A 15,706-nucleotide genomic window follows, 5' to 3' on the forward strand; every position below is an offset into this window, starting at 1 on the left:
GCCCACCCTGTCTGTGATGCCTCAGCCTCTATCCATGTCGACAGCCCTTTCATAGTTTTGAACTACACCCCCATCTGCCTGCTGTCCCCGCCCTGGTCTGGGACTCCTCCTCTTGATTATTGTAGGATGGCTTCCCACTGCTGTGGTTCTGGCTCTTGAACTGATTAGGGCCGCTCAGAGTGAGCCCGGGGTCTCCTGAGGAGGATGCATCTGCAGCTCCCTGATCAACGGGGCACCCCTCCCCCAAGACGGCAGGGCATCCTTCCTCCATCTGACCCACACGCCTGTCATTTGTATTCACTCTCTGCTCCTTCATGCGCCCCAAAGTGGTTTCTGATGTGTTATGTTCAAGCTGAGGAGGAAACGTAGACTCCGGAAAGGACTGGCCCCTTGGTGATGGCAGCACCCAAACACACAGCTGTCAACTCACTGGGAGTGTGGCCACTCCCACCCTCTCCGGCTCCACTCCACTTGGGGTCCTGGTGCTGCCAGACAGCCTACCTCCAGGAAACCCCCAGAGACAGGCCAGGCGTGAGGACGAGTAAGGGGAGACACGTGATAGGCTGGGTGGTCTTGGAACTTGTCTGTGGGGAACAGGGTGGGAGGAGGAGGTGGAAAGTCATGAATTTGAATGAGTAGATGGTGTCTAGATTTGTTGTTATCCAGACCTGGGCACAAGCGGATTACTGAGCATTTGGACATTATGTGGATTTCCATCCCAAACCCATGATCCCCTCATCTCACCACTGTCTACAGCCTTTCTGGAAAAAATGGTTCAGGGCAGAGAGGGTGTGTGAGGTAAGGGAAATCACTGTCTCAGAAAATCCCCCTTCCTCAGCCCTCCTTGGGGTTCACTGTGGATCCCTGCTAGGCAGGATCCTTGGTGTTGTGAGGGGCAGAGCTAAATCCCTCCCATCTGGAAGCCAGCAGACCAGGACAGACTAATCTGACTCAGACAGAACCTACAGACCCCTTTATAGTATCTGAATAAAACCATGAATGAAGCAAGCACATACCAAGGACTTTATGGTGAGCAGAAGAGGCTCTGGTGTGAGCATATTGGAGTTACAGGGATGGGGCCACTTGTTTAGTTCACTCATATTGAGTAGAGTCTGCTACGTGCGATTTAGTTGAGTCAATGTGTGAGATACTGTAGGGATTAAAACAAATGCAAAGGTGGTATGGTTTTCAAATGTTTTGGGTCTAAAACCACTTTAGACTCCTAGGCAGGTAGGTGTTGGACCGCTAACTACATAGTCAGCAGTTCAAATCCATCAGCTGTTCTGAGGAGAAAGATGAGCATAAAGATCTCCAGCCTCAGAAACCCAATCTAGCGTCGTGATGCGTCAGAATTGAATCTGTGGCCATGGGTTTGGATAAACAGACTCTTACAATTTATTGAGCATACCCAAAGAGTTTTTATTCAGGTGAGTTGCAGCTGTTCAGATGTGTTACATTAGAAAAGAAAAAGAAAAGAGATGAAACCACAAACACATAAAAATGACATTGCATGTGCTGCGCTGTTTTTGACTCAGACCGCGTGTCAAATTTGCCTCTGAGGTTTTCTAGAGTATTCTCTATGGGACAGATCACCACATCTTTCTCCTACAAGGCTGCCCGTGGGTTTGACTCACCAATCTTTTGATTAGAAGCCAAGCATTTAACTATTGTGCCAGCATTTATGATACTTAATTAACACTCGTAGCTTCTGGAAGTACTACTACACACTCAGGAGTGAATAAGAGCCAAAAGCAATTATGTTTTAGTATGATTTTTAAAAGAGTATTGGCTTTGCAGAATCCCTGAAAGGGACTTGGCGACTCTCAGGGGGCCCCCTGACTACATTTTAAGAATTGGGACAACTATCGCCTTACCTCGGGTTTTGATGGTCCCGGATGGCAGATAGGTCCGAGCCATGAAGAAGGCCCGACCCTGTGAAGGAAAAGGCAAGTGCCAGGATGAGTTCTGTGGAGTTCCTGGACTTAGGCTTTTGAGGGCTGTCATTGCAATAATGCATAGGCATTTCTGGATGCTACTGAATGCAGACATTCTCCCTCTGTGTCTGTGTCCATGACGGTGGTGCTGGTGGACGGAACGGGACTGGAGCTCTCTGAATCTCAGAGACAGGGGAAATATCAACCTTGAGGGAACATGCTTGATGTTGAAACAGAACTTTGGTGCTTGGGAAATAATAAAAGTATTGCTTTTATAATAAGAATGACCGAAACGTCTCGGCTGACGTGATGCTGAGGAGAATGTGATGATTCTCAACGGAGAATCTTGTCTTTCACCAAAAGACAAGGGGTGAGTTGAGAAGCTCCTACCCTTGAATTACTTTTTTCACGTTCTTTTCTTCCTTAGGTATTAACTCTCTGATAGCGAACAATGTCTATGCGGCTGCCTACCCTCTTCATGATGTAAGTACTTAAAAACAAGCAAACCCCAAAACATAATCTAGGTGTTCCCTGTGTCCTTCACAAAGTTGGAAGCCACAGCTTGCGCACACTAGGTGAATAACTGCCCAGAAGGCGACCATGAATTGTGGGCGAGTCCTTGCTGACAACAATCCCCAGTTTGAGGTTTGCTCTTCATCTCAAAGTCTGTCTCCGCAAGGATTTCCCCAGACAATCACACAAACTGGTTTGTGTTTGAACCTTCCCTGGACTCCCTGACTCTGTTTAGGGTGAAAGTGTGAACATGCAGACATGCACGCAGACCGTTAAGGGGAGGAGACAGTGATGCAGGTGGGTGGTGGTGGAAGGGAAGTCAAGGTCAAATGGCTGGGTGATACACAACCTCATTTCAGAGCCCTGAATGCCTGGGAGCTCTTCTTTTTTATGTGATGATTTGGCGTGGATGTGGAATGCCTCCTCACTCTACCTGTCAGAATGCTCTCTTTGTAAAATCCTTTTCAAAAGGAGTCTACAAATCTTCCTGCAATCATTGGACTAAGTAAAGAAAATAAAACCCAACCCTCCCCATTGCCATTGCGCCAGTTCCTAGCATTGGAATCTGACCCTTGAGGGCAGAATAGAACTGCTTCCTGGGGTTGCTGTGGCTAGAAAGCTTTAAGCTTTATGAAGCAGTGGTTCTCCACCTTATTAATGCCACCACCCTTTAATACAGTTCCTCAGGTGGTGGTGACCCTGCAACCATAAAATAATTGCCGTTGTTACTTTACCACTGCAATTTTGCTACTTTTATGAATCGGACAACCCCTATGCAAGGGTCGTTCGACCACCAAAGGGGTTGCAACCCACAGGTTGAGAACCGCTGCTTGATAGGAACAGAAAGCTTCTCTTTTCTCCCACAGAACAACCTGTGAGTTCAAACTGCCGACCAGGGCTCCTTAGTAAAGAAAATAGAACGATTTCCCTTGACTGAGTGTCATGCTTTGAATACCTCATAATAGAATGCAATATTCTCCAAGATGATGTGTGACCGACTCGTCCTTGAACGGAATGTCTCCTGGTTCCACAGTTGACCTTATTGGTCACGAGTTAAGCACCTGACATGCAGTGATCCATATAGGATACTGAGAGGGGCGCCCCAGTCGTCCTACTGCCATCATACTTCATATAGGCATGTATGATGTTACATGCTGCCCTTTATTGAAGGGTAGACATGACGTCGTCCTGGGATGCTTGTCAGATGAAGCGTTCACCCATGTTAGGAACAGCCAATTCAGGTTGCATTTATTGGGAGGAGGTGCAGGCCAGTCTCTGACGAATATGAAGGGGGGCATCTTTGTTTTCAGGTAGGGATGAGTCAGAAAATGGGGCACCAGACCCCTTGCCACGCGTGTCATGCTCTCTTTCCTTAAGCGTCATGAAAGAAAAGAAGATGTTAGAGAAGAAAACAACGTTTCCCCCCATTGGACATTCATGTTTTAGAACTCCTTGGCTTTTGCTCAGCATGTCTTTCTCTCCCACAGGGTGAATATGACAGTCCCGGGGACGACATGAACGACAGAAAGGTAAGCCTGACTTACGTTGCACTGAGCAGAGGGAGACCGGTTGTCTTAGATACGGAAGATTGTGGGGAGGTATGAAGTTGGGTAGCAGTATTTTACATTTTCGATTTCAGCAATTCTTCCATGTTCTTCTCTCAGGGAGGCATTTGGAAATGTGAGAGGCCTTTCAGATGGTCATAATGACTGTGGCAGACCATGGGCCCTGAGTACCCAGAAGGGGGCAACAACCCTTACTGTCGTATGATGTCCCCAATAGCTCCACCCAGAAGCAGCCCATCTGTACGTGACCAGAGTACCACGGTTGAGAAACATGGATACCCAAATCCTTTGTTTTATAGACAGGGAAACTGAGGCAGAGAAGGGGTTTGGGAACCTTCTTCAAGATAAATACTGCTACCATAAACTGACTCTCAAAGCCAGTATTCCTGCTTGAAAAAATGTATGATGATTCATGCCGTGGTGGCTTTTCTTGGGTCGCTTTAAAATGATTCATTTCACTCCCTGCGCAGGTATGTGGGGTACAGCTCAAATGGAGAGTGAGAACTTGGGGGTGAGGGGGTCTTAGTCGTGCTGCATGTTCTGGGCCGCTAGGAATTGAAGGTCACGGTTAAGGGGAGAAGGGCTCTAGTAGACTGATCTCTCCAGTGAGAGCCACGACTCCGGCAGTACAGTTCTCATCCCAACCCTCCATGGACACTGCATTCCTTCTGTTTGCCGAGACACCAGGAACATGGGTGTCCCCTCCTCCCTGCCATGGCCTGGCACTCTGTGGACCACCCCAGCCTCTTTAGGAGGGACGTCCCCATCTCTCTGCCTGTCACCTTCTTCATTCCATTGTCCCGCCCAGATTGCTGAAGCCTTCAGCAACTCCAGTGAGCCAAGGCAGGCTGGTGGACAAGGGTGGGAGGGAGGAGGAATTGAAGCCCAAGACGCTTCCCTCCCCCCAACTCTGTTGTCTGGAAAATCGTTCATCCCCCAAGTTGCCTTTTGAGCAGGCTACTTTTGATCCTGCCTATTAGTCCCTGTTATGAAGTGTTAAGTATTAAAAACATAAAAGGTCTTTTCCAGAAATACTGCTGTGATTGCTTACACATGCCCCCTTGCTGCCTGCCCGGGGAATCTGCTGTAGTATTTCCATGTCTTAACCTCATCTGTTTTCTATCTGAGGCTAATAGTCACGGTGTTTAATTTCCTGAAAAGTCCCGGATCAGATTTAAAGGAAAAGGAGGAAGTATTTCTCGCCACATCTCACCTCTCTTACCCCGAACATTTTCTGTCCTCCTACCCTCTAGTTTGACATGCCTCCCCTTTAAATGGTTCCCACCCATTGCCCACTTAAGAAACTTCCTTCTGGCTGGTGGATCCTCGTCCCCCCTCCCCCAGCCAGTCAAAGGAGAGTGTTACAGGAAAATTCTAGGGACATGGGGCTTATTAAAGAAGCCAGTTATACCCCTGTATCTCCACTAATGGAGACAAAAGAATTATAGACAATGCAAACTACCAAAAACCCACTTCCCAGGAGTCAGTGCTGAATCACAGTGACCCTATATAGGGTTTCTACGTCTTTGTAAATCTATAGGGGAGCAGACAACCTTAACTTTCTCCTTTGGAGTGGTTGGTGGGTTTGAACCACCAAACATGGGTGAGCAGTCTAATGCTTACCCAATAGCACCACCAGGGCTCCGTTGTGGAGTGATATGTGATCACTGTTAACAACAACAATTCTTTTTTAACGAAAATATTTTTCTTCCAGAAAAGGATTTGCCGAAGCCAATATTTTGCCTAGAGCATGCCCCGCCTTAGACTCTGGGAGGCAGAGAGAGACCAGCTGGGGCCAGTAGGCACTGTAGTGGATAAGTCCCAAAGTCAAGGTCAATGTCAGGAGGATGTGCAGTGCATGTGAACACGTGCCTTTACAAGGCAGAGGCCCCCTTTCTGGTGGCCTGCCCTTGGCTTTGCAGACCAGTTTCGTTGTTCCAGTTTGGCTGCCAGGGTTGTGGTGAGGGACAGCAGCTCTGTTGCCATGGAGGACGAGAGAAGCCACATGTGTGAAGTGGCAGCTTTTTCTGTCCACTTTATCGGGGTGCTATTGTCCTTCTGGGAGAGGAGACGGGCCTGTCCATCCATGGCGGTGAAGGGGGGCCTAAGAGGGACTCTGTAGTGCACACTCCAACCAGTGGCCGTGCCCCTGTTGAGCAAGCCAATGGCTTCCGTATGGTGGTAGGGAGTTTCCCCACGGGGCGGGATCCATTCTGTGGTTTCAGTGGCATGTGGATGGTGCCGAAACATATCCTAAAGGAGAAAAGAGTACAATCTCTGACTATGTGAAGCACATTTATTTACTTTTATGACATTTTAATAGCTGGGCGTTCTTAGAGATGGCTTACAGGAAGGCTCTTGTCAGACACCAGGGAGAATTTTCTGCATTCGGAGTTGGAGGGTGTGGAGCAGGGTTGTTGAACAATAGGGTGGAATTGCCTCACTCGGACCCTTTGGGATGGTTTGCAAGGGTCTCCACGTTTCCCAGCTTTCCATCACCTGGATGGTTCGCCTTCCTCTTCTTTGGGATTTCTCGCTATTCCCATGAGCTCCCGGAGGCGGCCTAGGCTCCTCTTGGGGGGATCCAGGGGTGCTCAGAACAGGCCACCTCCTTCCACCCCCCTTGCCTCAGACCATTGTGCAATCTCTGTGACTCAGCCCCAACTGGGGCAGGAAGTCTCTCTCTCTCTCTCTCTCTCTCCCTTCCTGGAAGGCAATTAAGGAGGAGCTCCCTGTCTCTGGAGAACAGGGCTTTCCTGCCTTCCTCGAAGCCAGGGTTTCAGGAAGAGATTGCAGCGTGAGTGCCTAGCTCCACAGTTGCCCAGCCTGCCTGGTTCCTTGTGAAGGGCATGGCCTCCATCTTCTGTGGTCTGCCTGGCCACTGCTGGCTCCCAGGCCCTCCCATCAATCAGCTTCAGGGGGGGAACACACGGCACAGCATTGCAATGCCGTTTTCTTCGTCATTGTCTAAACCTTTGGCCCTGGGTTTTCCAGGTGATTGCCTTCTCCGGGGGATGGTTAAAAAGTGACCCACTACACCAGTGGTTCTCAACCTGTGGGTCGCGACCTCTTTGGGGGCCAAACGACCCTTTCAAAAGGGTCGCCTGATTCATAACAGTAGCAAAATGACAGTGATGAGTAGTAACGGAAATAATGTTATGGTTGGGGGGGGTCACCACCACATGAAGAACTGTATGAAAGGGTCGCGGCATGAGGAAGGTTGAGAACCGCTGCACTGAAGGGGTGCAGAGCTGCTCGGCACTTTCTGATAAGGTTGCCTCTCTGACCAGAAGGGTCCTTTTCTTCGTCGGTTCCCTTTGGAGGGTTCGTTTTCCCACCTTGCCCGACTCCCGTGTGACGCAAGACCTAGACAGTGGAAGTGTCCTGTCAGGTTACAGCAGGGCAGCTATGGACCTGAGAGTCGAATCCAAGTGTCTCTAATCCAGGCTTACGCCCCACATGCAGGGGTGCTGCTGAGTTGGCTCCAGCTGGCACCTGGCCTCCTGCCTCAGCTCTAACTGCTCCCAGAGGACCTGGTGACCTCAGAGAGGCCTAGGAACCTTAGGCAACATGCTGCTATGGGACACTGGGCCTTTCAAAGGGGTCCAACCCTCAGCTTTCTGTATCAGCTGATGTACCGTCAGATGCAATTCCCAGGGAAGCTGGCTTTGCTACCTGCCAGCCCATCAGTAGGTGGGAAGGTCCCTGTGAGTGGTTGCTTCCTGATGTAAAGTTTGAGGGTCAGACAAACCTGGAATCATATCCAAGGCCTTCAAAATAAGGAACTATCCCTTACATAGGACCTGCAGACCCTCCCTGCTCTATTTCCAGGCTTGGGCAGCCAGTAAAGAAAGGACGCGGTGTAGCTCTAAGGAAGAAAGTAGATTTGATAAGAGCTACATTGGCAGGCACTAGATTCTGAACGTTGAGAGGTCCTGTTATCAGTCACCGTGGGCACACCCTACTCAAAGCATGAGGCAGAGACTCCAGAGCAAGACTCCCTTCACCTTGACTTCTAGTCTGCTCTGGGATTCTGGAACCTGGAGGTTAGCATCATTTGCTTGGCCTTCCTTGAGACAGCAAAACCCCGCATCACTCTTCACCTGTCCCCCGTGCCTCCCAGGAGCAGGCGATGGAAGGACACGTGAGCTGGCCGGGGCATTCGAGTGCAATTGCTCCATCACCTTCTGCATTTGATGCTCTGTAGCAGCAGCTCTTTTTGGAGGGCTCCCTAGTGTTGCTCCCCTCTGTGTCCATGTAGGCCTTTCTGATCCAGCTCAGACAACTCTCTTGGCTCTTCCTTTCTACACGCACAAGCTGTGGAAAGGACCCAGGGATGCTTTACCTGGGAGTCCCTCACAGGAAAAAACAACAACAACAAAAGGGGGGGTTTTCTGGAGATTTCTCATAGCAACTTTGGGGTCCAATCCGAAGCCTTAGCCAGTGGAGGGCTGAGCCACCAAGGTCATCCTGGCTTTTTGGAACTTACTTAGGTTTCCTCTTCTGGGTGGTGGCAGTTTGGGCTGGGCAGGTGACTTCGAGAGGAATTTGCTCTGGAGGTCAGCGCCTGGGAGGCTGGCAGTGACGTCCTGTAGCCCCCGAGGGGCACCCTGCCAATATCTCCTGACGCAAACCGGTCCCCCTTGGGACCACAAATGATGCCACTGTGACAACGAGGCGCTAGAGAGACCAGGGTTTGTACTCAGGAGAGGGAGTCAAAACCCAGCACAGGGGAAGTACCCGAGGTGAGGGAGGGGCTGGTGGGGTGGCGGCGGAGATGGAAACATAACAATAGGAACTCTTATTCCAGGAGCTATTACCCCACCCCCCCACCCCCGGGATGAGCAGCATCAAAACTCCTGAATTCGGAGCACCCTCTTCTCATCATGACCTGTGTCGCACCACATTGTGCCTGAGTTTCTTCCTTGGCAAATGGTAGCAACTGTGGATGCAGCCTTGCTCTGTTGGGTTTTGTGTAGTTTCTGGCTTTATGCTCCAGTTGTTGAGAGACACAATGGCAATGAAAGGCTAGTAGAAACATTAGTTCTCATTTCAGTGTTGTTGTTTTTTTTAAACCTTTTATGCTGATTTGAATGAAGATTTACAGAGCAGATCATTCGTTTTCCATTCCATAACCCATCCTCAATTTGGTTCACCTCATGCCTTGCAATCTCCTCGAGGTACCATCCCTTATCCCACTTCCTCCCTGTGTCTCCTGTTTCCATCCCTCCTTCTTTCCCAACCCTTCTGCGCTTTGGTCTTGGGTAAATACTATCCTTTTGACCTTAAATGGTTGGTTATTCTAAGGTGTGCATTCATCATTGGTGGTATGATTCCCCTTGCAGACCGTCTAGTGTTGGGCTGAAATTTGAGGCCCTGGGGTGAGTTTCGTTTCAAACTGGAAGAGAAAATAAGGATCAGTGACTTAGGGGTTCCACTAGTCTCTACTCAAATCAGTCAGCCTAACCATTCGTGTGATTTTGAGTTTTGTTTCATATTTTCCACCCACTCTACTCAGGACCTTGTAATGGGATCCCTTTCAGAGCAGTTGGTAGTGGTGGCCGGGCACCATCTAGTTCTTCTGGTCTCCGTCTTTCTCATTTCATTTTTAGTATAACGATTTTAAAGATTCTTAAGTGAACAGAGTGATAGTCTTTTCTTTCTTTCTTTTTTTTTTGTCCAGATTTTAGAAAATGATCCCAACAATTCCTACATGTTCAATTAAACATCCATGACACTCTTCAAGTTGTGGAACTATGCCGACTACCCTTTTCTCAATGATTCCACCATAGGCAGAACTCCTTGTGAATTCTGTGTGATGGATAGGAAGATGTGATGTGTAAGGAGAATAAACAACACAGGACAGCAAGTGTATTATAATCAATTATTTACAGACTCCGCATATGATTATGTGCTGATATCTATTCAGCGTGGACAGTTAGGTCATCTTGAACTGACTGTCCAATATTCAATTACTTTGTTAATGAGTGGATGATCTGAGAAGCTTGCTGACCAGGGTTTGCGAGAGGAGGTTTACTCCTGGGGTTGATTCCAGTTGTGTCCATGAGTCAGTGTTGTTAAAGTTGCTATGAAAACTATCCTCAGGATGGCTTTATCTGGCCCATTGGATGCATGGTTTCCACCCTTAACTAGTTGAATGTGCTCCACTCAGGTTTTTGTTCCACCCTTCCCCTAAACCACTCTTGCCAAGGTTATCACTGATCTTAAAATCAAGGCATCCAATGGCTAGTTCATTCTCAGCTGGGTTGACCCGTCAGCAACATGTGCCACTGCTAGCCATTTCATTCTCTTTGAAACCCGTGCTTCTCTTGGCTTCCACGGCACTACTCATGCTTCACAGCACTGGCTTCTGCTCCCGTCTCCTTTGCTGCGGCTTCACTATCTCCTAGAGCAGTTAGTGTTAACATGTCGTAGGCCCCAGATCCCAGATTACTTAATTCGCTCTCTTTCTCTGGCAATGGAATCCATCACTTAAGGACTTTAAAAAATCATCTCTTCTTGATAATTCTCAAATTTACATATCTAATGTGGACTGTCCTTTGAACTTCAAACTCTTATGTCCATCTGTTTCCTCTGGACTCCCACATGGATGCCTAAAAGGCATCTCAAATGGATGGATCCAGAACTGAACTCTTGGCTCACCCCTTCAGCCTTCCCACTTTAGTAAAAGAAATCACCATTCTTTTGATCCCCCAGGCAAAGCTCTAATTTTCTTTTATGCTCATATTCAATCTGATGGTAAATTCTGTTGCCTCGATGTCTAAACTATCTGAGCTCCAACGTAAGACCAATTCGTTCTCACATCATGGTCCTGCTCGATACTCACCTTCATGAAATGATCCCTGAATATAAGTGTGCTGTAGCAAAGTGTAGTGAAGAAAGAAGATGGTGCCTGGCTATCAATTGAAATAGAGACTGGGGTCTTAAAGACTTATATTCAAACAAGCAGCGATCTAAGCAAGGAATCAACTAAGCATACCAGCTAGTGTGATCCAAAGTTGACAATTACAAAATTCAAATATGGCGAAGAGAAAAGTATCAGAGCTAAAATTATGAACACCCAATTTGTAGAAGGCTATGGAGGGCAGTGGGAACCCTCAAACCATCTGAAAAGTATGTAGCCAGACCAAGCTGCTGGCAGATCCGCTCTAGCCCAAAGCAAGAGTCCCAAACAGCCCTATGAGCAGACAGAGACCACTGTAACCTTGATTGTGCTGGACAGATACTTGGCCAGTTGACCTTCCTATAGACACATCCTGAATTTGTTCTGGGGGAAAGGGTCTCTTAGATGTTTCATGACAAAACTTCTTCCCTGGCTTCTTGAATGTTGATGGGGGTCTTCTCCCTCTCACAGATTATTTGTATTTTTGCCTTTATACGAATGTGATCTTATCCTTACTGCCTTAGTGTGATTTGATTTTCATTGTGTTCTATGGGATTTCCCAGTAGTGAAGCGCAGGAGTGGATGTACCATGATAATAAGTGACCCAGGGAATGTAAGGGAGGGGGATGTGTGATAGGAGGGGAAGGGGAGTTTGGGAGTAAATCATGGAGGCCAGAAGGGGGAGCACTGGAGCTGATTGTGATTGCACAGTTCACTGTGCGGGTGAACCAATCACGGGACACTGGAATGCTCTAGGATGGATGTGGTCATGATTATACAGCCCCCCCTTGATATGTTTGAATGATTGAACTATTCAATTCTATGATATATAAATTATGTACCAATAAATCTGTCTATAAAATATATAATCAAATCCAATCTAAAAGGCAGCATTTCCCCCAGAATGAAGTTCAGAGGGTCAGGAGAGAAGGAGGAATGGACTCAGGAAATGCGGAGGCAGTGAGATAAGAGTGGGCATTGAGGGGGGTTTGCAATGTATGAGTTGAGTCAGAATGTGTATGAATTGTTCAATGTAAATTTATGATCTGCTGTGTGAACCTTCACACAATGCACGATAAAAGGTAAAAAAAGAAAAACGAATAGTCTAAGCAGGACCCACCACTTCTCCATGCTTCTCCCACTGCTCCCATGGCCCAAGCCACCATCAGGGCCCCCCTGGAGCATGACAGCACCTCCCTGCTTCTCCTCCTGCTCAGTCTGTTCCCCACCCAGCCACCAGAGCCATCACGCCGTCGCTAAGTCAGATGGTGTCTTTGCCGCAGACCTCTCAATGGCTTCCTTCAGGGCAAAGTCCAAAGTTCCAAGAATGGCCTATAAGCAAAGCCCCTGATTGACTGGTCGCCCCGGGGTTTTATGACACGAATTCCCACTCTGCTCACTGCTGCGCGTGCGCCACTTCCCTGCTCTTCATGAGACATGCACTTGCCTCGAGGGCATTGCTCGGGAGGAGGGCTCCTCCTTCTGGATCATTCGTCTTCCCCAACTGCCTTCAGGTTTCAACTCAGACGTCCTCCTTCTCCTCTCAGGAGGTCTTCAGGCCGCCCCTGACAATGCCGTATAAATGGTCACCCCACTCCTTACCTTCATCTGCTTTATTTGTCTTCATGACATTTCTAAATATTCCGTCTGTTTCCCCATACCAGGGGTTAAGCTCTGTGATGGCAGTGACCCCGAGCTCCGAGCCTGGGCTGTGCCTGAAAGATCACATAATAGATGTTCAAGAGATCCTGGTTCTGTGAGCAAATAAGTGAATGACCGGACTCACTGTGCAGGACTAAACAGGCAAGGGAAGAACGAGGGAGGAGTTGTGCCTTTGGCACGTAGGAGATTCCCCGGAGTGTGATAAAGGTGACCTTGGTTATTGGAGGGATGAGAAGCAGCCAGTTTCGACAGCCTGCTGCTTTTTGATATCTTCTCTGTGGGTGTCCAATGACAATTTCCCCAGCATCTGTGCTCACCTTTGACTTGGTGGGATGGGATGGGATGGGCCAAGGAAGGTGCTCCACCCCTAATCTGTTTTCTCGTTTTTTCCTGTTTAGCTGCTGTATCAAGAATGGGCACGTTATGGAGTGTTTTATAAGTTTCAACCTATTGACCTCATCAGGTAAGATGTGGGAGAGGGCTCTTGGGAAGATACAAATCTGGAAAGGTCTGTTATCCACCGGCTTGGCCCCTGGAAGTCTGTTGGTCAAGGCGAGGTGTCTGTGTTCGGTGCGTATGTGCTCCATGTCTTAGGTGCAGGGAAGAGGCTGAGGACAGGGGAGCAGGATGGATCTGGGCGGGTAGCTGATAGTATGTGTGGAACGCATTTTGATTGCCGTCTTGAGATTTTAGCATTGGTCTCTCACTCCCCAACTGCTGTTTGGGAAAGGCGACTGGAGTGGTCTCTGTGTCTCTTTACCTTCAAACTCGTCTGCTTGTTCTAGAGAGGGACCTGGGCTAAGCAAACCCCTGGATTATGTTCAAGTGCTCACGGTGTTGGCTAGAAGGGAAAATATTGTCAATCACACGTGGAATAAACTCGTGGCCCCGAGGGGCAGAAGAGTCTTTTGTATGCCTTTTCTAGATTATAATGGAGGTCAGACAGGTCTTGGAATTCCTCTCTTTATTTCCACCCGTGGAAAAAAACGTCTAGTTCCTGGTTCCTTGGGGGTTTGCTCAGCTTCTGCAGAACATTGGTGAAAAATTCTTTGGAAGAAATTACTGGAATGCAACTCACTGGTCTGATCACTGGCCCTAAGTTGGGCTGATGGCTCCAGAAACCCAATAGGCTTCAAGAACCTTGCCTCTTTCCTGGTTGCCGTGTTGGGAGGCCCTGCTGTGAAGTGAGAGCTCACTCTGCTGAGGGGTCTCGTCCAGGTCCTGCCACTACAGGCTATTGTTTTAGAGAAGTCACGCGCCCTCTTTGGTCTCTAAGATCCTGCTTTTCCTAAACTCGGGAGTTGAACTGAGGGACCTGGGAGGCAATTTGGTAGAGCCTGCTCGTTTGGAAAAGTCGGGGGGTTGAATTTACAGAGGGAGCTCCCAGGACTGACCTGAGGGACCCCCTGACACACAGTTGCTTGCGGCTCTTCTAATGGACTAAGTGACCAGCCTGCAAGTGCAGCGCAAATCACTCACCGGCTGATTCCGCAGACTAGGATTGCAGAAGCCTGAAGGATTGAGTCCAGAGGGAGGGATTCCAGCTTCTTCTTGGAAAAGGGAAGAAGTCGGGGCCGGGGGGCTGGGGGGCAGCAGAGCTTGGGCAGGTTCCCCTCCCAAACACAGACGCAGAGATGCGGCATGTCTCCTGGGAAGCTGAGAGCTGGGTTGGCTGTCTCCTGACAGCAGGTGTTCGTTCCAGCTGAAGTCTGTTGTATGGGTTGGGGAGCAAGCGCATAGGGTGCTTGTGACCAAACCCCTTGCCCAGCATGGCCCAGTCCCTGGCTGCCTCTTAGGCAGCATGGGCCACCTAGACTCTTCCCTGGGCTATACCAAGACAGCTTCCTTCATTCTTGGTGGGCTTTGATCTTTCTCTCTGAATCTCAAGTGGCCACCCACTTTGTCGCCTGTTTTTTCCAACTACCCATTTGTTTTGAAAAGTATGATGAAAAAAAAAAGAAGAAGAAGAAGAAGCTCCCATTTCAGAGAGCCTTGTTTCCGCTCACCTCATCCCAAGACTTCAGGTGACTTGCTGCCAGCTAAGGAAGAGGTGGCTCCGATGTGCACTCCATTGTGCCCACCAAAGCAGCCTTGCCTGCAGGAAGGGAACTGCCTTTGGAGGTGAACCCTGCTCTGAGGCCTAGTTTTTCTTGACTGGGCTCCAGACAGGGCGCAGTGTGCTGGCGTGTGGCTGGAGGCTATGCCCTGCTCCACAGCACAGAGCAGATGCCTCAGCTTGCTCCCCAAAGCAGTGGCTTAACTGTCGCCACACGAGAGAGGAAGACTGCAGTCTAGTGCATCTCCTAACACCATTGACGGGAGGGTAGGCAGGGATGTGTGTGTGTGTGTGTGTGTGTGTGTGTGTGTGTGTAGGGTGTTATTGTTTATTGCCGACACAGTGGCATGAGGCTCTCCAGGACTGTAGGCTGTTGCTGGAAAGAGATATAGTGATAGCAGTGGATGAGTGGACGGACAGCGCTTGGGCAGAGGCTTTAGGGGCACCAACAGAGGCCAGGCGGGGAAGGCATTTAGAGACTCATCAAGCGGAAGCTGGGTGGGAGGTGGGAGGAGAGTGTAAGAGCTGCTCTCACTCAGAGGCCTCACCCTCAACCATCACTTCCCACCCACCTGCCTAAAGGACTTAACGTTTGATTGTGGCTAGGGTTGACCGAGCAGATCATTTCTCCAGTCAGTGATCCATACAGTTTGTCCCATCCCATGGATTGAAGTGCCCACAAGGCAACATCACGTATCCCACTTCATCATGGGCGTTCTAGTTTCCATCCGTCCGCCTTTCCTAATAACCCTTGTGAACTTGGCCCTTGGGTAAAAGCTGCCCTTTGATCTGAAATGGTAGATCATTCCAAGGTGTGCATAGTCTCTACTCTCCACAAGTGTTATTTTCCAAACAGCCCTCTGTACACCTCTGATAAGGAGCCTGGGTGGTGTCATGGTTACAATTTGGTCTGCTTACCATAAGGTTGGCAGTTCAAAACCATCAGTGGCTCCTCAGGAGAAAGATAGGGCTTTCTACTCCCATAAACAAGCACAGTCTCGGAAACCCACAGAGGGCAGCTCTACCCTGTCCCATAGGGCAGCTATGAGTCAGCATTGACTCGATGGCAGTG

The 15,706-nt window shown here is 49.0% G+C and overlaps 1 protein-coding gene across 1 annotated transcript in view; it reads left to right on the plus strand.

The window, feature by feature from the left end:
- The window catches only part of ANO2 (anoctamin 2), a gene marked incomplete at its 5' end in the record, with an annotated part of 414,765 nt that overhangs the window by 131,986 nt on the left and 267,073 nt on the right, over positions 1–15,706 (plus strand). The window contains 3 exons of the mRNA XM_013008512.1: positions 2,362–2,417; positions 3,935–3,976; positions 12,977–13,041. Of these exons, the coding sequence (XP_012863966.1) occupies positions 2,362–2,417; positions 3,935–3,976; positions 12,977–13,041 (163 nt within the window). The remainder of the gene's footprint in view (positions 1–2,361; positions 2,418–3,934; positions 3,977–12,976; positions 13,042–15,706) is intronic.

The sequence above is a fragment of the Echinops telfairi genome, unplaced genomic scaffold, assembly GCF_000313985.2.
Source record: "Echinops telfairi isolate 266 unplaced genomic scaffold, ASM31398v2 ScPeMD7_7356;HRSCAF=8355, whole genome shotgun sequence".
NCBI classification, from domain to species: domain Eukaryota; kingdom Metazoa; phylum Chordata; class Mammalia; order Afrosoricida; family Tenrecidae; genus Echinops; species Echinops telfairi.